Source organism: Neoarius graeffei, chromosome 21 (genome assembly GCF_027579695.1).
Source record: "Neoarius graeffei isolate fNeoGra1 chromosome 21, fNeoGra1.pri, whole genome shotgun sequence".
In the NCBI taxonomy this organism is placed as follows: Eukaryota; Metazoa; Chordata; class Actinopteri; order Siluriformes; family Ariidae; genus Neoarius; species Neoarius graeffei.
The window spans coordinates 61,303,882-61,325,240 of NC_083589.1; the positions used below are offsets into that span (position 1 = coordinate 61,303,882).

Here is a 21,359-nt window from a genome sequence, read left to right on the forward strand (position 1 = left end):
TCGAGTTTACCACTGTGTTTCATCACCTCTACTTTTAACAACACTCTAAACGTTTGGGAACTGAGGAGACGGATTGCTGTAGTTTTGAAAGAGAAATGTTGTCCCATTCTTGCCTGGTATACAATTTCAGTTGCTCAACAGTTCAGAGTCTCCTTTATATTATTTTGCGCTTCATAATGCGCCAAATGTTTTAAATGGGAGACAGGTCTGGACTGCAGCAGGCCAGTTTAGCACCTGGACTCTTTTACTGTGGAGCCATGCAATTTTAATATGTGCAGAAAGCGGTTTGGTGTTGTCTTTGCTGAAAGAAGGAAGGCCTTCCCTGAAAGAGATCGTGTCTGAATGGCAGAATATTGCTCTGAAACGCATTTATATCATTCAGCATTAATGACACCTTCCCAGATGTACAAGCTACCCATGTCATGTGCACTAATGCCCCCTCATACCATCGCAGATGCTGGCTTTTGAACTGTGCACTGATAACAAGCCAGATGGTCCCTCTCCTCTTTAGCCTGGAGGACATGGTGTCCATGATTTCTAAAAAGAATTTTCTACTTTTGATTCATCAGACCTCGGGACAGTTTTCCATTTCGCCTCAGTCCATCATAAAAGAGCTCAGGCCCAGAGAAGGGGGTGGGGTTTCTGGATATTGTTTATATCTGGTTTTAACTTGCGTTTATGGATGCAGTAATGAAGTGTTTTCACAGACGATGGTTTTCTGAAGCATTCCTGAGCCCATACAGTGATTTCCACTACAGACACGTGTCTGCTTTTAATGCAGTGTCTCCTGAGGGCCTGAAGATCACAGGCATCCAGTGTCAGTTTTCAGCCTTGTCTCTTGCATACAGAGATTTCTCCAGATTCTCTGAATCTTTTAATGATATTATGGACCATAGATGATGTGATCCCCAAATTCTTTGCAATTTTTCATTGAGGAACGTTATTCTTAAAATTGTTGCACTGTTTGCCCACAGAGTCTTTCTTAGAGAGGTGAACCCCTCCCCATCTTTACCTCTAAAAGACTCTGCCTCTCTGGGATGCTCTTTTTGTACCCAATCATCCCGCTGACAATTAACCAAATTATTTACTTATTTAGCATTACACAACTTTTTCAGTCTTTTGTTGCCCCGTACCAACTTTCCTGAAACGCGTTGCTGACAAATTCAAAATGCGCAAATATTTTTAAACAATAAAATTTCAGTTTCAACATTTAATATGTTGTCTTTGTACCATTTTCAATGAAACACAGGGTTACCATGATTTGCAAATAGTCATATTCTGTTTATTTCTGTTTTACACAAAGTCCCAACTTTTTTGGAATTGGGGCTGTACATGACCTTTTCACAATCAGGAAATTGCTGGTATGCGGAAAGACTGACAAAACTGATCAGAATATGTGCATGACACAAAGTCACTTCACAATTTAACATCAAGAAAAGAAAAAAAAAAAAACACAAATGTGAATATCTTTTAGGCGCAAGGAGAAGATAAATTCAGCTCATGACCAAAACACTGGCAGAGGAGTCTCCTATACAGGAAATTATACGCTTATTATATCGTTATATTGGGGGGGGGGGGGAGGGAGGGAGAGCAGGAAGATGTGAAGAAGGAAAGATAGATTTTTTTTTTTTTTTAACCCTAAATCAACCAATTTCCAGTAATGAAACCAGGGGCCTATGCAGCTTTTATTTTACTTACTAGCTAATGAACGCATCCTTTGTCCTTTATCCCGCACTACTCACAACAATATCGGCACATCCCAGGAGACAATAAAGCAGCAAATACGTGTTTGATGTTTCCACAATACTTCCTTTTCTTCTGCGTTTTTGCAGTATGCATCAGTGACAAGGGGAGATTAAAACCCAGCAAAGAGGAAAATTTCTTGCCTCCCCTGCCCATCACGACGGCTGCGTTTCCATGTCGTTTAGTCACATTTACAGACGCCCCTTTCACAATGTACTTGAGAGGATATTTTAATTCCTGCTCGGGTGACATGGCCACGTTTGAAAGAGGCAGTAATTATGGTTTAAAAAGCAAGGTGACAGACAACCCTGACTGCAAGTAATTCAAATCACGGGCTGGTCCTGCAAATAGATTCGGCCCAGCTTTAAATTGAGACTGAGCTTCAGCAGTGAGCTACACTTTGGGTTACAGACAAAATGCTAAAGAAAGAAGCAGTGTTCAACCTCAGCTTTAATCTCTTTCGACAAAACTATGAGCTCCAAGACGCACTTCTAACGTCTAACCAACTTACCAAGCATAATAAATATGCATTAACCTCTTATTTCATCCTCCTGTCACAGGTTTATAGTTTTGATAGACAGAATAAAACAGCAGGGCATGCTGGTATAGGAAAGTAATCTGCAGTGGGGTGGTGTGAAGGGAAAAAACTGCATTTTTATCTATGTTAATGAGAAGCTGCATAAAGTAGAAAATCGTGTACAGCTGTCAAAAGCACTGACACTGGAGACTCCTTACATAAATATTAAAGATTTCCTTACAGAAAACCTCACCAATGATTATGGGGTTTTTTGGTCAAATATTTTTGTTCACTGATCCAGATTGTGTTGATCATCCACCAGACGAGTGCCAGTAAAAGAGTTTTGTAGAAACGTATCAGAACAAGTGCATTAATATACACTTTAACTCATCCGGATTACATCTAGCACTAGTATCAGAGGTGTAGGAAATAAACCCAACACACTTCAGACCATGCTGTTCTATGAAAACAACATGCTGGGGTGGTGTGATACGACAACGCACAAGCTGAATGCCACTACACCTGAACTGCATCATTTTCCACATAACAGCACAATCCGGGGTGTGTTATTTTTTACTTATACCACGGTGATCTGCTAACAATTATGATGCGCAATTTATTAACGAAGAACATGTTGCGCATTTTGACCTGGCGACTTGTCCAGGGTGAACCCCACCTTTCGCCCATGGTCAGCTGGGATAGACTCCAGCTTGCCTGTGACCCTGTAGAACAGGATAAGTGGCTACAGATAACGGATGGATGTTGCACATTTTAATGGCTTATAGTTAGGTTGTGGAAAGTCCAAGACAAATTCATTCCTCTTCTTACTCATGTTATAGCTTTGACAAACAAGCTAGCGCTCGCGCTCGCTCTCTCTCTCTCTCTCTCTCTCCCCCCCCCCTTCCTTTTAGGGAGAACCTGGCGAGCATAAACTCCTCTGACCGGAATTCTTTCCTGTGCCGACTGAAACTTTACAAAGAACCATGACTTCTTCCATAATTGTTAAAGAAACTCTCCTAAAAACCTCATCAATTATACGCTTTCTTTGTTAGGTTTTTTTTTACAAATCCATTTATTATTAGTTTTAGATCATGTGGAGTGTCTACTGTACAAGTCCCTGTGTATATTGTTAATGCATTAGAACTAGCACAATTAATATTAACCCATAGTCCATGTTACAGCTGGAACACCTGTCCAAGCCTTCTGTTATACAGGGGGAGGGAACCACACCCCTTCTCCCTTCTGACCAATCAGATTCCAGAATTAGTCATACTGGTATAACGTAAGATGAACAGAAAGGTTGAAACCATACTCCTCATCGGTTACATATTCAGCACTTGGCAAAGTCTTGAATTTAGAAGTGAAAATGCAACCTTAAGAGAAACTAATGGTCAGTACAGATATTTGAAGATTATATTAATTATTAAACCAGTCAGCAGCAACAACACAGAAATAAATGGGATTAGAGAACTTGGATTAAAATCTATCTAGCCCCAAGTGAGAAGTCACTCATGTGGCTTGTAGTTTGTCACCTGAGGGTTATCACCTGTGGGCGTGGCCTGTCTTGATTCTGATGAGAAACCATAGTAGCCAAGATGTTTACCTTAAAGCACATGATTTGATGGTGTATACGATAGAATGCATTATAAACGCACTAATATTTTAATCAAAGCCAGCCAGCTTACCTTTCCCAGAAGCTTCTGTGCCAAGTAGAAAATTGTGAATTGAATTTGAGATACATTGATATTCCACAACAACGTGCAAACCATCCCCAACACGACACCCTAAGCCACAGATCATGAAGTGTAACGCAAATTTTGAAGATATTTCATCAGACTAGCCATTTTAAATTCTTTCCACCAATCCATTCTGTTTTCTCATGGTTATTCCATTGTAACGGACCAGAACTGGCCTCAGCTGTCCCGTGGGTGGTCACAAAGGAAAGAAAATAGTGTGTTCAAAACTTTCACATGACACATAGATGAAGAAAAAGTCTGAGATGGGTTTCAAAGGGATTACTAACAGCAAGTAGTGGAGGTTTTGCTGCAGAGAGAGCTAGCAAAGTCTGTATGTAAAAAATAAATAAACAAATAAAACATGAATTGGATTCTCAGAAGGGTGACGTGGCCCCTTTAATATAAAAACAGGCAGGTTTTATTGAAGCTGTCTCTCACCTGTACAGGCTGCTTATATTTCAGTTGCATGGTCTGTTAATGAAACTTGTACATGAGCCCCCCCCAAAAAAAGAAAAAAAAAAAAAACCCCACCAAACACACTAATGAAAAGATGCTGTGCCAAGCTTTCGTCTCGACAGTTATAGCATCGCCTTTAAGTATTTGCCTTGTAACATTCAGTACTTGTCATGTCTCATTTTCGATCAAGCAATCCTGCATGGGATGCATCAAGAGGTTTGTGTTCACGTCAGACATGGTCATACACATCGCAGTCCATCCAAATACTCGGATCACAAGGCGTCTCAAACAACCTGGACCACATTCTCGCCTGTACTTTGCACTGTCCACTTACAATCAGATCCCCGAGGATGCGTGTTAACTCTGTCCTAACTGGGTCCTTGAGCACCCATGCACTTAGAAAAGGAACGAGATTAAGAAAAGCCTGCTGTGAAAACGTGTGGAAATCTGTTTAACCGTCTCACATGAACCTCTCTTCATTTTCTACAATCTGATTCATCTCTGTAGCATATTTGAGTCAGTCAGTCAATCTCTGGTTCAGCAAGACAAATGTCTCATCACCACAGAACCTTTCTCCCTCTGCAGAACTCTGTTCTGACTCAACATCTAAGTTTAGACAGTCTATTCATGAGGACACATCACACCCCAGGAGCCCAGACACAAATGGGAGCTGTATTGTATGAGTGTTTTGCTCACATTTGCAAGTTAAAATAATCCTGTGCAAATGAGAAGATCTTTACAAGCATTGCTGCAAACAGTACCAGTCACACCAGCGCTGGGGCAGGTCGATGCTCAGATGAACGTCTCATTTAGGAAGATGGAAATGTACAAATGTAGACAAATGAATGCAGAACGGTGATGGAAGCGGAGCGCTTCAAAATAAGAACAATTACACGGACAGTGTGCTAACTAGGCTTGGGTGATGAGCTGACGCAATTGGATACCAGCAAGGTCTGGAATGGAAATTGACTAATCCTGGACAGACGTTTTGGAAATGATAGCGAGGTAGAAAGACGTTGTTTTGAACAGTAACTTTATTCTAGAATATAATAAAAACTAGCAGTGGCGCTCCAAAATTATGACAAAAAAAAAAAAAAGTATCCTACAATGCAAAGAAAATTCTACATTTTTGACTAAAATACACCACAAAGTAAACGTGCTTCTTGGTCATTGTCAGCTTGTATGCTTTCTACTTCAACCAGGTATTTCTACCAATAAGGAGCGATCACAGCGTCCCACGCGTGTTGGGGAATAACGTGACCTGACCATGCACCAAAACAGGCGTCTAAACTGTGTTTTATAGTCAGGTACATCTTTTAAAATGTTCTGGGGACAAGAAGGAGAGTGGTGCAGGGGGGATATAATCAGTATGAAATGGTTGAGAAATGGGTTACCATGACAACCCTGCTGTAAAACACATGTGGGGTTTGGCTGAGAGTTGGGTGTAATTGGTTATCAGACCTTTAACAAATGGATATTATTATGATGCTGTTTTTTTGGATCTCCTGCAGCCATAGTGCTTACGTGACAGAAAGAGCCAGACTTTCCAGGTCATGAGGTTGTAGTGTACAGGATTTCAGCCGTTCACTGGGACTTTAAATCACAAGTGTAGCATGTTGTCATGGACCGTCATGTAATTAAGGGAACCTTTAGTTAAGAAGAGAAGAGCACTGAGAATATATTCTTATAAGAATGCTCTTGGGTAAGAGGAAATGGAGCAGCATGGGATGCTGGGATCTGGCTCACAGTGTCCACGACTTATGCCAGTTTGGTGCACGCTACGTACACTGCACAAAAACATGGCTGCTTAGTTTTGCCAAAAGAGATTCAACACTCGTGTGTTTCTGTATATTTATAAACAGAACACATACTGTGGCATATAAACTGTTTATGATAGGAAAATAAGGCCATGCCAGTAATCCACGGATGATAAAAATTCAGCTGCGCATTTCCTGGAGGTGCATTAGGTAAGATTAGTGAATGTTTGAATAATTTTTTTTTTTTTTACTCCTTGAACCCATTCCCATATGAAGCTCCACCCCCAGGACCAACAGTGACCTGTAAAAGTATCTACAAAACGACTGACAGAAGGCAAATCCAAACACAAACACGCTTTCCTAATTGGAACTCCGGTTTCTGAACAACTTTTCTCAGTGAACTAATACACTTGTGCAAAACCCACAGTTTACACCAATGTTTTATATTACATTACAGGCATTTAGCAGAAGCTCTTATCCAGAGGACCCTGACACACCCCACCCAGGGAGCAACTAGGGGTCAGAGCCTTGCTCAAGAGCACTTCAGCCATTCTTGCTGGTCTAAGGAATCAAACCAGCTACCTTTTGGTCCCAAAAACCACTTCTCTAACCTCTAGGCCATGGTTTCCCCATGTAGTTGTGTTCGACGTTTGAATTAATTTTTTTTTTTAAACTCCTTGAACCCATTCCTACACAAAGCTCCGCCCCTAGGATCAACAGAACAGGATATATGTTCTGCATATCCTCCAGGTTATTTGTACAAGTAAGACATTTATATAAAAATAAATAAAGATAGATGTTTTTTAAAAATCACCACTATTGCATCTTTAATGCCTATATAAGCAACTTGATATGTCATCTCAAACGCTCTTAGCTCTTTGAATTTATATTGATTTTATATGCTCCAATTCACTCAACAATTCTAATCAAGATTCTACTGATACATAGATTAAATTATATGCAAGTCTATAATGTAAAGCAGATTATTAGCCGTTCTTTTATTTCCTTAGAACTGGTTTCAGACAGAGGGAGGGAGGTTAGGAACGCTGGAGCAAGCGCGTGCAAATGCTGTTTGTGTTCTGAATGAACCAGAAATTAAAAATAAATCATTCCTAATCCATGGATATCACATATTTCCATTTGCACTGGAAATATTGACACGAGTGCATGATCAGTGTTAGCAAGTTTCCTGAATAACACACACAAATTATGTCTTATGAAGTGCCAATATCTTCACATTAGTTGATTTAAAAACAGACTGAACAGGACAGCTACACCCATGACCATGCAGGAGAGTGAGGAGTCTATAAAGCCTGCACATCAAGCAGCTGTGGATGTAATGGATGATTTTTTTTTTTAATCTAGGATCAAACTGAAAATCCCTTGTTCCACCCACAGTTCAGTGGAGGTCATGCCTATGATTAAGCACAATGTCTATGAGAAGGGAATAAACTGGTGCGCGCGGGCGAGTGGATGAGAGCTGGGCACTGACTCCATGCTCATTACCGTTTCATTCTCTCAGCAGGTACACCGAGTGAGTGGGTGGAGACAAGTGATGGGAGGGGAGGGTGTGATACCAAGGGCATTACACAATCCCAAACTGTACCATCACAGCTGGAACTCGCAGTGACAGAATGGATGCAATTTTACAACTACTAGATTACTTGTGGTATTTTTATTCTATAGCTCCGTAACGGTGAGTGCTGCTTGTGTGACCATTCCAAAAAACACCAGTGCACTCATTACTAGATGCTATAATTCCAAGATGTTCTTTCCACCTCGTCCTACACCACGAATAAAGCTGTCACTTACCACGTGCAGATTCAGTACAACCCTTTGTGCCTCACATTTTTTCATACTCGTAACTAACAGAAAGGAGGAAGAGCTTATGTACCATCTACAGGTGAAGTTTTGAGTCTGTTGCAGAGTCCGTTAACATCCCCGTAAGAATCCTGGATTTTGTGTAATCCCTCAGTCCCCCGCAGTTCCATGAGTGAGCGCAGCTCTTTGAGCGAGCAGCCGAATTCTCCATCATGATTGGGTTCCATGATGGAGTTCTTCACTCCGCTGTACGAGTTGTTAGCCATGTCGCTGTGGAGGGGGGAGGGTTAAAAAGAGAGAGAGAAGAAAAAAAAGGCGTCCCGAAAGGAGAACTAAATCCTCAGGAGACCGATGCCAGTAGTTCCCATAAACGGCTGACGTCCTTCAGGGAAGGAGGAGGACTGACTGTACGTGGCAGGACTGGGACAATTCAAAAGCCATTTCCCTCAGCTTGGTGCATAAGCTTATTCGTTCATGCTGACAGGAGCCTCACAGAACACGATCCATACAAATCTAGAGAGAGAGAGAGAGAGAGAGAGAGAGAGAGAGAGAGAGAGAGAGGTCAGAATAATGTATTGCAACTGGACAGTGTGCAAAACTATGCAAGGTTGTTATGAAATGAAACACTGGACACCTAAAGTTCAGCAAGATTCCATTACACCTAAAAATAAATACAATGCAGGAACACCAGGTCACTGGCTAAGGTTCAACATGACACACTGCTTACTCTTGCACAGGACAAGAAACATCACCACTCCTATATAGATCTGATATCCTATCAAACTTTCACCCTCCTTCAACATGTGAGGGGAAACACACACACACACACTCCAGCTATGGGGTATACAGCGTTTGGGGGTTAGATGCCTTGCTTAAGGGCATTTCAGTCATGATACAGAGGGAGAGGAAAATGCTGTTTCACTCACTCCTCTCACATTTTTCTTGCTGGTCTAGGGAACTGAACTGGTAACCCTTTGGGTCCAAGGCTGCTTCTCTAACCTTTATGCCATGGCTGCCTAATGATCAACTTACGCCAATTCAATTTTAATATTATTTATTAAAAAAAAAAAAAAAAAAAAAAAACCCACACACAGCTTAACTGCTAATTTCAATGAAGAAATATTTGAAGTTTTCGCAGCTTCCCAGAACTTTAAACTATGAAGTTACCTGAGGAAGTAATAAATCCGTTTAGCCCATTTTTTTTTTTTTTTGGGGGGGGGGGGGGGGGGGGGGGGGGGGCAGAATAACCTTCATGCAAAAAAAAAAAACCCAAACAAACAACCCCCCCCCAAAAAAAAAAAAAAAAAATTACACACACACACCACAACAGGAAATGCAAAAACTGCTCAAACAGCAAAAATTAGCCTACCCTAATGACCATAAAGGAGGGAAGCTGAAGCTAATCTTTGATTCATACTCCTACGCAGTGATTCTAACATCTAACCCACATTAGTAAACTCAACACTTATGCAAGTCCATCAGATGACTCATTTCCATGATGCTCCCAATTATGCATTTAATTAATTAAGCCAGATCACCCTCGAGGTCGTGCCGCTGTACTGAATGAGAGCATGGCTGCGATCTGATGGTAAGAATGGGGCCGTAGGTGAGCGCCGTATCACAGCCGTGCTGATATTCAGTACAGCAGCATGACCTCGAGTGTGATCTTGCTTTTATACAGCAGTTCTATAAACAGGAAATTAATATCGAGTAAGTAATTTTTTTGGACACAATATGATCAAATGTTCTGTTTTTCACTTTGAAAGTGGATATAGATGCCAATGAAGCCACGCTCACTTTATAGTATGCCGGACAGCTGATTAGCACACACTGACTTGCACATTCCTGTTAAAGGTGTTTCTGGTAAAATTGGAGTTTTATGTGACAAGCTGAGTGACACACAGTGAAGCGTCCAAGCGCTGTTATGGCGAAATCGCAACACTCTTGGAATGCCACTTGACCAATCAAATTAGTGGACCAGAACTCCCTGTTATATAACTGACTTTATTCCATCCACATTCCCTGGATATGAGAAATCACATGCTCTGATTGGCTACTCTACTACGAGGATATCAGCTCATATACTGTGAGTAGAGAAAAACAAAATGGCGGAGCGTGTTGCCGAACCAACCAAGGACGAACTAAAAATTCTACTCAAAACAAAACCCCCCAAAATACAAAAATAAATAAAAAGCAACAACAATATTTGATGGTGAGAACGTCTTTTTTTCCAAAGAATTATTATAAATCGCATTTTTCACAACTTGCTCCTGTCATTTTGCCGGTTTGTTTACATTCTAAACAGAAATGATTTTGTTGGACGTTTTGTATAAAGCTTATCAAATTTGCAAAAAATAAACATGCTCCGTTTCTCAAAATCCAGTGAACGCGGATAGAATAAAAAATAAAAGGGGTTATTACACTCGATCTCCTCGTACATGGATTATAGACAACTCTGTGCTATGTGCCTCGTCAGCTATCAGCTCATGACATGATTTCGTGGAATAACTTAACTATACCACAACATGGCTGAATGAATACTGTAGCCATGACCTATAATGGTTAGAGAAGCAGCTTTGGGACCAAAAGGTTGCTGGTTCAATTCCCTGGACCAGCAGGAATGGCTAAAATGCCCTTGAGCAAGGCACTGAACTCCCACCTGCATAGAGTGTGTTGTACGTTGCTCTGGATAAGACTGTCTGCTAAATGCCTGTAATGTAATGAAGGTGTGTGTTGTTTTTGTATTTTGCATGGCTAAGACAGCAGCTCCAGCTGCAACATGAACAGGTTAAAGTTACTGCACTCGTTCTAATATGATTTTTAGTAATTTTTTAAGCAGTGGGGTTATGCTGTATCAGACCCGCTCTGGCACGCAATAGTTTCATATAACAGCACGGTCTGGAGTGTGTCATTTCTTCCTTCACAAGAAATCATTCTTACAGAATCCCAAATAACTGTCCGAATGAATCCTGCCCATTATTACGAGGAGCCTAACTCAGAGTGAACTTCAGTGACTGCAAGTGTCACCTTTCATACACTTGCTGCAGAGCAAGTGAAAAGAAGCAGAAACAACGGTTAATGAGATTAAACCAATGCCTTTCCTGAGCATAATCATTTTGCTTCTTGCTTCGTTGCAAGAGCGTTTGTAAAGTAAACCTGTCTCCAAAGTGCCGATTAAATTAAATTCATGTGATCATCAAAAAGCATTAGCTAACTGCTATACTACAGCACTAAAAATAACAGGCCAGCATCTGGATTTTAGAAACATAGTGCTGTTTTATTCACAAAAAGGGAGCAGATATTGAAAAACAGTTCCTAGGTTGGAACTGTAACTCACTGCCAGTGTGTGTCGATGAGAGGACATTAACGCCTTTCACAATCAGCACAAAAAGGGAAAAAAAATAATAATAAAAACCCCACACTATTTTTATAAGCACCAATGGTGCAGCAATGTAGGAGTGGCTTCCCAAACAGCACACTTACATTTCATTTGCTCTTTTAGGTTTTTACATTAAAAGAATGATAAATATGAAGATCCTGTTTTTGTCAATTGTTCAGTCGACAACCGACAGAGTCGTAGTATGCGGTTTATATGCTAGGGCAGCATTTCATTTGAGCATGCATTCTCATGATGTTAAAAAAAAAACAAGTGTAGGGGGTGTCGTGGCTCAGGTGGATAAGGCGCCATACCATAAATCCGGGGACCCGGGTTCGATTCCGGCCCGAGGTCATTTCCCGATCCCTCCCCGTCTCTCTCCTGCTCATTTCCTGTCTCTACACTGTCCTATCCAATAATAAAAGGTGAAAAAAGCCCCAAAAAAAAAAAAAAAAAAAAAAGTGTAATGCTTGTTCATTTGCCACACCAGAGGCTGTGTTCTGAGCATGATCATCTAACCTGTGTATTTTGTTGTCATGCCTGTCGGAGACGTCTGCCACAAGCCTGATAGCTAAATTCCAGACCAGAGGATGAAAAGACATAGATCAAATGAGGAAGAAGAAAAAAAAAAAAAAAAAGCTTGAATCACTCACTCCTGGATGAGTTTGCAAGACAAAAATACACAGACCTCACCGAGAACCCTTGCCTCTTTTTGGTTAACTGGCCACAACTTCGAGCTGAACAATTCACATACTTTCATTCATACCGGGAAATATGAAATTCTGCCAATATTAGCATTTTTTCGCTTTGTATTAAATTAACACTTCAGCAAGAAAAAGCTAAAATTCCATCAGTCCTAAATCTTTTAAGGACTCCCCCCGGTCTATAATTCATCCATGCTTAAATTTGGTCTGTGATGCTGTTTGATCTTTGATGCATGTGTACAAACTTCTCACAGCATCTCAAGCATGGTAATATAAAGCATTTTTCTCTCCGACTCATCAAGGATCACTTTATTAGCTTTAAAAAAAAAAAAAAACTATGCAATGCAACTTTAAATAAGTTGTTTGATGAGTGAGGAACTAATGTGGTACTGTACTTTTTCCACACACAAACTGAAAGATATTCTCTCACAGTTCTCAGGTCCAGTGCTAAAGAAACACTTCCTCATGTGGCACAAGAGAAGTGTATCAAACAAAAAAACCTGCCTCACTTCCTGTTTACATAACTGTCTTGTCATAATCAAATGAGTCAGATAACTTATTTATTGTAAGAAACAAACACAGTATTCCTACTTAAAAAACAAAATGCAAACAAAAGAAAACAAACAAACAAACAAACAAACAAACAAATCAACCCCCGGGGAACTGGGGGTTATCTTTGATCAAATGAAACATGCCAAAGCAAACTTTCCTGCTGTACTGGATCTGCGAATAGGGAAGCTCGAACGAGAGATCATGGCTAGGCTGGAGCGAGCGCACTGCCAACATTTGCTACACGCTAACAGTTTCAAATTGCAAAGCAGGTCACATGTCACAACAGCAGAAAATCATTGTGACTAGATGGCTAAAGAACAGCTGGGATGGTACGTGGCTGAGCAATGGCACTCAGTTAACCCTTGCAACACTGGACTAGCAATCTTTAACGTGTACACAAAGGAAGGACGCGGTCTCCAAAACGTCTGTATACTCGTTGTATCAATGATGATAATACATAAGCCCATGTATCTAATCTCCTTCTTAGCTTCTCCAACAGTCATGTTTTCTTTATGAAACATTTCGATTTTGAGTCAGCAGAACCGGTGCCCGAAAACCTACGGAACCCCTCCACCCCATGCATCCTGGCTTGGCAACTGAACCCCATGTGTGCGCGCGTGTGCGCACCAGCTCTGTGCATGCAAGTCAAGGACAGCAATTCCAGGGATCCCTCCTCACTGGAGTCACAGGCGGTGATGTATTTTTAGCAGCACCCAGTTGACCCCCTCCCCATCCTCGTCCTTGTCCCCCATCCCCACTGCGGCTCCAGCTGAAGTGTGTCACGACACGTTTATGTGAGGGGAATAAAACCGAGGGGTCTGTTTTAATCGTACTGTATGATTCAGAAACCCCTTGGAGTGAGTGTTGCTCACCTGAACTGTGTGCACGCGTCGCTGCTTTCAGAGCGTCCCCTCTGCATGGCAAGGAAAACTGAGAAATCTCCAAGTAAGCACACCACAAAAACTTCCTGATTATACATACATAAATTACATGGTCACTATTGGCTGCACGGATTAAAAGGACAAGATGAGAAGATCTGAACTCTAGTAATCTTCAGAGATTCTGACTGGTCCAATGAACAACTGAAGGAAATCATAAAGCACTCGTTCAGATGTACAGCTAAACCAACCTGCTTGTTCAGCACTGACATCACACATACTGTACATTCACTACTGCTCCAGTACGTTACTCGTTTAAAAGAAGGAAGTGCACTAAACTAAACTGAACTTTTCCTTGTTAGGGTAGATTTAACAACAAATCTGTTTTAAAAAGGTACGCAAGATCCACATTTCCGCGTGAAAGACAGATACACAATCTATACGCCCTTGAAGGCAGGCACCACCAACAATCCATCATGGCTTTTGGTATTGATTCAAACAAAGCAGATTCCACAGTTTTAAAATCAAGTGATCTTGACCGTCAGATGTCTTTAAGATGTGGCTCCTGTAAGGCAGGAATAAACTCCTACCTGCCTAAAAAAATAATAAAACTAAAGAAAATAAAAGATCAGAGTGTTTGTAGCTAGTACAGTTAGCTTGTGCTGCTAATTGCTAGGCCAAATCTGGCATGTAATGTACAAACAATTAATAGCACTTTATTAAAATCCTTTTAAGTACATAAAATACATGGTCTCCTGTAGACTACAGTTTGGCCATGACACTCCCTCATCAGAGCTGAACGGATGGTACACGCCCGCAGATGACAACAGTAACGTAATGCTGGGGAGCGGCTGGGGGTTAGGTGCCTTGCTCAAGGGCACTTTAGCCATTCCTGCTGGTCCAGGGAATCGACCAGACAACCTTTTGGTCCCAAAGCTGCTTCTCCGACCAATAGACCATGGCGTCCCCAATAAAACAGCACTTGTTACTTAACTTAAAACTACAAAGCAAGCACAAAGAGATGCCTCAAGGAGAAAAAACCCCAAAAACTCCTCTCGTCGACCAAAAATAAAAATTCCCATTAGATGTAAACTTTTGCCAAACTATGTCTTCATGGCCCGTTCCTTTCACCATACAAACTCTAAAGTGCCCATGGTATCAACACTGGCAACAAATCAGTCATCTCTAATGGACCAAATTTATCCATCCAATATCCGTAGCCACTTATCCTGTTCTACAGGGTCGCAGGCAAGCTGGAGCCTATCCCAGCTGACTATGGGCGAGAGGCAGGGTACACCCTGGACAAGTCGCCAGGTCATCACAGGGCCTGGACCAAATTTAAACCTGATCTATTTTACTGTGATTTTTAAACACTGTATACCCCATCCTACTATTAAGTTGATTATGTCCTTTTTGTTTTCGGTCATTTACTTGCTGATTAACAGATCAAACACTACTGCGTCAAATCAACTTTTCATAATTTCCAAAACGTTCCCTCGTGGCCTGAATGGGTCATGGGCGAGATCCGAGCTCTCAGACGTTTACTTTAAACATGCACCGTTTCAACTTTTTTCCTTTTTAAACCAAGGCCTGTTTTCAACTTCACTCGACACAAGCATTATCAAACCCTTACACGGTCCACATCTCTTACAAAACACGACCGAACACAAAGGTGCTTCTTCTTCACTCATCATGGCTGAAGAGTTGTTGCTTTTCCACCTTTTTTAATGTGTTGAAGAATGAAGAAATATCAAGGACTCAAGCACAACACTTAAGGACTGAGGACTTTTGTCCAATAGCAATTACAAATAAACCTGCTGGTTGTGTTGGTGTGCTGGCGGGGGGGAAACTGCTCCAAAGAAGAGAAGAAATATATCGATCACAAACTCGAAACAGGAATTGGAGACATGATGATCATTGATGAAGATTGTAAAACTAGAGAGGAGTAAGAACTGAGATTACAGGGAAGAGTGGGTTGTGATCATCATGCAACTCTGGAACATCTTCATCTCTGGCGTTTCCACTGGAAAGAGAGAGATAAGAACTTTCCAGTGCAGCTTTAAATGGCCTGAACATCACACAACCCTGAGGCTTTGCCTTTTGCCAGGCTGCCACTGTAAACAAGACCTCGTTCTTCGTGACTAACTGATCAGATTGGCTCCATCTCCATTTCTCCTGCACACGCATTTATCCGTTTCTCTGGATGACTCTTATGAGATTGCATGTAAGAAAATAAAGCACTAAGAGCAGAGAAGAGTGACAATGAGTCTGGCTGATGAAGGAGCGCGAACGTTTCTGCCATGAGGTTTGAGAGAAAGTATTAGCATACGTGTAAGACGGTGAAGACAGCATGTGACCCAGTGATCAGCGAGGGACATTCGCAGAGGTTTTATAACAGGACTGAAACAGGTTTTATAACAGGACATATTTAATTATTCTGTATAAAAATCAACACCTTTGGGGGGGGGGGGGGGGGGGTTTCTGTAAAAACCTGCTGTGTTCTTTCAAGGCCAATCGGCTTTTGGTTGCAGGTAAGAAAATATTTCATTTGAACAAGCAACAAACTTAATGTGCGACTCATTTTTTGAAACATGTCAGATAGTTTAGTTCACCACCTCAGTAATGATGATTATAAAACACGTCTACAAAATGACGAATAAATAAGAAACACTTAAAAAACAAAACAAAACACCTTTTCACAACGCTGCTTAGAATGCTGGCTGATGTTAAGTGAGAGGATTTATACTGATTTCAGAGCAGAGCTTTGTTACAACTTTCATCTTAAAAAACACACTGACTCACAGCTTCATACATTTTCCACACAGACCTTAAAGTACGATTACGTTTTCTCTCCCTTTAGCGCACTAACTTATTATTTTGCTCGCCATGTTCTTTTAAGCTCCTGCAAACCAAATACATTGCATTTCACTGATTTCAACTGGTCATAATACAGCCATTAGCTAGTTGGTGCGTGGAGCCAAGCATATTCACCTCACGCTAATGTTGTTCGTTAATTATGTTCCAGTAGTTTTGGTATTAATTAAAAAGAACAAGTTATAAAACACTCAATTCTTAATATGTTACCTCTTTTTGTTTGTTTAAATGAAAGAAGTGAAAGTGCTCGGTTTTCTGCACCACGACATGGACATGTAAAGATACTTTTGTGCAGAAAAATAGCGTAAAGGCTCGTGCAACTCAAATGGACGCCCATTAGTGTGATATTTTTAGTCTAGGTTATCACGCTGTCAAAACCGTAACACTCGTACTCCACAGAATCACATTCAGTTTAAGTGTCGGGGTTGTGTCATTCGTTACTCCATCAGTGTAACAGTAACACCCGCTGCGCTACTGTTCCTTTCTGTTCCACTTGAAAAACATGACCACAGAGTTAAAACTATTCTTTAAGACATTCGCTCCCGGCGGCACGGTGGTGTAGTGGTTAGCGCTGTCGCCTCACAGCAAGAAGGTCCTGGGTTCAAGCCCCGGTGCCGGCAAGAGCCTTTCTGTGTGGAGTTTGCATGTTCTCCCCGTGTCCGCGTGGGTTTCCTCTGGGTGCTCCGGTTTCCCCCACAGTCCAAAGACATGCAGGTTAGGTTAACTGGTGACTCTAAATTGAGCGTAGGTGTGAGTGTGAATGGTTGTCTGTGTCTATGTGTCAGCCCTGTGATGACCTGGCGACTTGTCCAGGGTGTACCCCGCCTTTCGCCCGTAGTCAGCTGGGATAGGCTCCAGCTTGCCTGCGACCCTGTAGAAGGATAAAGCGGCTAGAGATAATGAGATGAGACATTCGCTCCCTCTCTCTGACACCCCCCCCAACAGCGGGTGTACACTTCACAAGCACCCCTGAGCATTACTGCCCCCTGACCCTATACCACCCGAGTGTAACGCCTGTCATTTTGGTGCTTCAGGAAATTAAACCACGTTGTATGCGTCTGCGTGACCTCGAACATAATCAACAAGATCTTGACGTACGACATGAGACTTCACGGCTAGCGTGCTACACTTTGCCACGACTCCAGAAAGTTTAACAACGCCTCTCACAAACTAGGACTCACCAGTTAGCCATCATGAGAAGAATGAATGAAGAGATATATGCCAAATCTCTTATTTCTATTTGACCTGTCACCATGACATGCAATGTTCTTTCAACTCTATACAAACAAACGAGGACACCTCCTGTAGGCTGAAACTGTCACTACACAGGTCTTCCTCTTCATCTACATTCATTCTCTCCTACTTTGCTCATTCTGCAGTGCTGATATATTAGAAGCACAGAGAAACTCACTTGAGCATTCCTTTAAGAACACCAACATGTGGAGAGAAAGGAAGACGACTTGATAATACAAAGCTGCACCTTTATCCATCACTTATAAGTTATCCTTCATTCATAAATGATTTGAGATGGATTTGTTAACACACACAATTCATAGTTTTATGAGCTCACACCTTCACCATCACATCCTGAGTGAGAAAGCTAGTTTGTGAGTTTCACTACAGCATAGAGCTGATGGAAGATATTTATTTACCAAGAATAAACTTAGTGATGCACTGTAACGAACATTTGATCTGATACTAAACCATGGCCTTCTGTTACTTTTCTCCCCAAAGCGTTTCACTGTTCCTTTGTGCTCTCTAAAGAAAGTGAAAAAGCAGCATCTAGCCACCATTGTGTTTTTGCTCCTCCTGAACTTTGACCAGTGGCGTTTGTGTTCTGAACCCTTGCCCTCGGTGACAGTGACTCCGTCGCCCTCTGCATTCAGCTCCTCACGTACACCGATACTTGAGCTTCACTACGTCTGGGGACTGCTCAGTCGGACTTGTCTGGCTTATTGATTGGTGTAGCGAAGGGCACTTCTCCAGTGCTGTGCTGTCACTGACTGCATGAACCATTAACAGGTGGAGAGGAGAGGGGAAAAAAAAAAAAAACGCCTGTCTGAAAATTTATTCTTCCAAATTTCACTTATGGAATAATATTTATGCACAAGGACAACTGAGCTGGAACTCTATAAGGCACACTTATCTAATCAGACTCAAACTGAGGTTGCCTTTCATTCATAAGAAAGAAAAAACTCTGAAGACCTTGGGTTCTCATGGAGTTTATTTCACAACAAGTGCACTCCTACACTTGTTATAACTGCTGAATGAAAGAGGCAGCATATAGCCTAACATCAAGAGATTCAGCTCCATGGTTAGGGCAAGGAAACAATTAAAAAAAAAAAAACCAACCAGTATACACACGATTCATTTTTTTTCTGTTTAAATGCACAAACTCGATCAATTAAGCAAAACCAGGTGTATTAACAGGTGTATTTGATGACAAGTCTCGTTCTTCCCTGAACATCACATCATATAAATAAAGCACGGAGACAAAAATATCACCCGGGCATGAATATTACAAAATCCGACAGCTCAACTGATCATGAATAATGCAGGAGTCAAACAGTGGACGATTTTATATAAGATACAATAAGATGTTTCTGTTTCTCACATGCTTACAACAAATGCACACTTAAAAAAAAAAAGCAGACACACTGCTACATTACAAAGCTTTAGGAGATTTTTTTTTAGCACAACCAAAAAAAAAAGTCTGTACTACATTTCCACACACTGAATCCCTAAATCTTGTACACATGAGGGATCTCACCCAACACACACACAACCAGAGGAGAGAGAGAGAGAGAGAGAGAATGGGGGAACAGAAAGAGAAGAGCTAACATTAAACATGATGCATTAGTGCTAGGATTTCTTCCCAACATCCTTCATAATCGTTCAGCATCAGAGCAGATCTCTCTCTTTATTATTACTACTGTATTTTTTTTCAGAAGCTAAAACCAGAAGCCCAAGGAGAAGAGGAAAGAGAAGGAGACATGCAGCCAAAGCCAAACAGCAAAATGACAGTCAGCTAGCAAGTAGGCTAACACGTTTCTCTTTTAAGATTACATAACACTCAGTGACCATGCAGGTCATCATGCAAGTGAAGACTATAGACAGAAAATCAGAATTAAGATGATCGACCTGACATCAAGAACCTTGCTCTCAGAGTTGCTCCAAATACACACACACACACACACACACACACACACACACACACACACGTGCTTTGCTCTTTATTTATTGACTTCCTTTTTTTTTTTTAAATGACAATGCAATGAATGTTAGCTAGCAGCAAGGACCAGTTATCCATCCATCCATCTCGCTCTCTCTCTTCCACACACCACAGTTAGATAACATTACACAGTGGATCTAAAGCAGGAAAAAGTGCCTCCTCTTGGGTATCGAGCCCAGGACCATGTCGCTGTCGATATGCATGGACTCTGCATGCTCGCGCGTGTTATTCAATCATACTGATCTATAATTTGTTGTAATAATAATAATAATAATAATCATATTAGCAATCATTATTAAAAATCCCATAACAAAACAATGAGCTCGAGCGCGCGCTCTCGCTCTCTGACCTGTCATCATGCTGCTGGAGACTGTGACACGCGCGCGCATTCGAATCTGCTTATTATTAGTATTACTATTAGTAGAATGTTTAAATATTTAAATTCCAACGACTTTAACGGTCACTCTGCAACCGAACTCTTCCCTGACTGACAGACAGACAGACAAAAAACAAACAAACATTTTTTAACTCTTCTTCCTCTTAGATAATTTACCTAGTATATAGTTTTGGTGTTGTTTGTTTGTTTAAACCGGTTCTTTACCTCACCTCACTTCACTTCACTTCACTTGGCTTGGCTGACTATGCGCTAGCTCTCAGTGCTAGCCAATTTGGCTAGCTAACGTAAGGAAAAGGCTACAACAGTTCCTGAGGTGGAGATACACACACACACACACAGAGAGAGAAAGGGGGGAAAAACCCAAACCCTTAGCCATAGCAGCTCAGAAGCGCGTGCTGTCAATGAAAGCGAACTGAAGGGAGAAATTTTTCAACGCAAAAAAAAAAAATAATTAATATCTATATATTTAATATAATATAAGCCACTCACCAAGCGGCGTTCGCCCGAGTCTCCGCGAGCCGCAGCACTCCTGCCTCTCCAGCACCCTCCTTCAATCTGAGGCGAAGCCCCGCCCACTGGCGAGCGCCGCTGTGGAGCACGTGACTCACGTCAGGAGGCCGGGTCTAAGAGACATTAATGCGAATCCCCGATTGGCTTAACCGAGATATCAGTCGCTGCTGGAAACCGTGACGTCACCATATATGTATATATAATATATATTTATTTATTATATATTATTTTACATTTCCGCCTTTGAAGCGCTGATGACAGACAGACTTTAAACCACAGATTTAAAGAAACAGTGTTTGTGGTACACATAATGAATGCACTTGACAAAAAATAATAATAATAATAAAATAAAATTAAGCTCGTGCGCCGGTCCGGGCTCTCTAAGCCCCGCCCACAGTCTGGGACAAGTCTTCCCCAACGGCTAATTAAAGCCGACGTCACTGTTTCCATGACGTAGAGATTTTCTATCTTGATTCGATGGCGCTGTTCTGGCAGGACCTCACTACACACACACACACACACACACGGTCCAACGTGTATTTAGATATTAAGACATTTCCTTCATTCTGGATATCATGTAAAGCTACCACACTCATGCACAGGAAATTATTTATCATCATACTGTACATACACTGCATGGCCAAAAGTATACGGACACCCTCCTTCCAGTCTTCTGGGAAGGCTTTCCACTGGATGTTTGGGGCGTGGCCAGTGGCGGCTCCTGGATTTTTTTTCAGGGGGGGCAATTTTCCCCCGTTATGTCTACACGGACCATAAATGTCCACAGGACTGAAGTAAACTGACCT

At 41.4% G+C, this 21,359-nt stretch overlaps 1 protein-coding gene across 3 annotated transcripts in view; it reads right to left on the reverse strand.

The window, feature by feature from the left end:
• The window catches only part of atp2b1a (ATPase plasma membrane Ca2+ transporting 1a), a 70,190-nt gene extending 49,578 nt beyond the window's left edge, over window positions 1-20,612 (reverse strand). For all 3 annotated transcript variants that reach the window (XM_060903457.1, XM_060903456.1, XM_060903458.1), the window contains exons 1-2: window positions 20,533-20,612; window positions 8,104-8,543 (exon numbers count right to left, since the gene is read on the reverse strand). In XM_060903457.1, the coding sequence (XP_060759440.1) occupies window positions 8,104-8,296 (193 nt within the window). In that variant the 5' untranslated portion in view covers window positions 8,297-8,543; window positions 20,533-20,612. The remainder of the gene's footprint in view (window positions 1-8,103; window positions 8,544-20,532) is intronic.
• Between the last annotated feature and the right edge of the window lie 747 nt (window positions 20,613-21,359).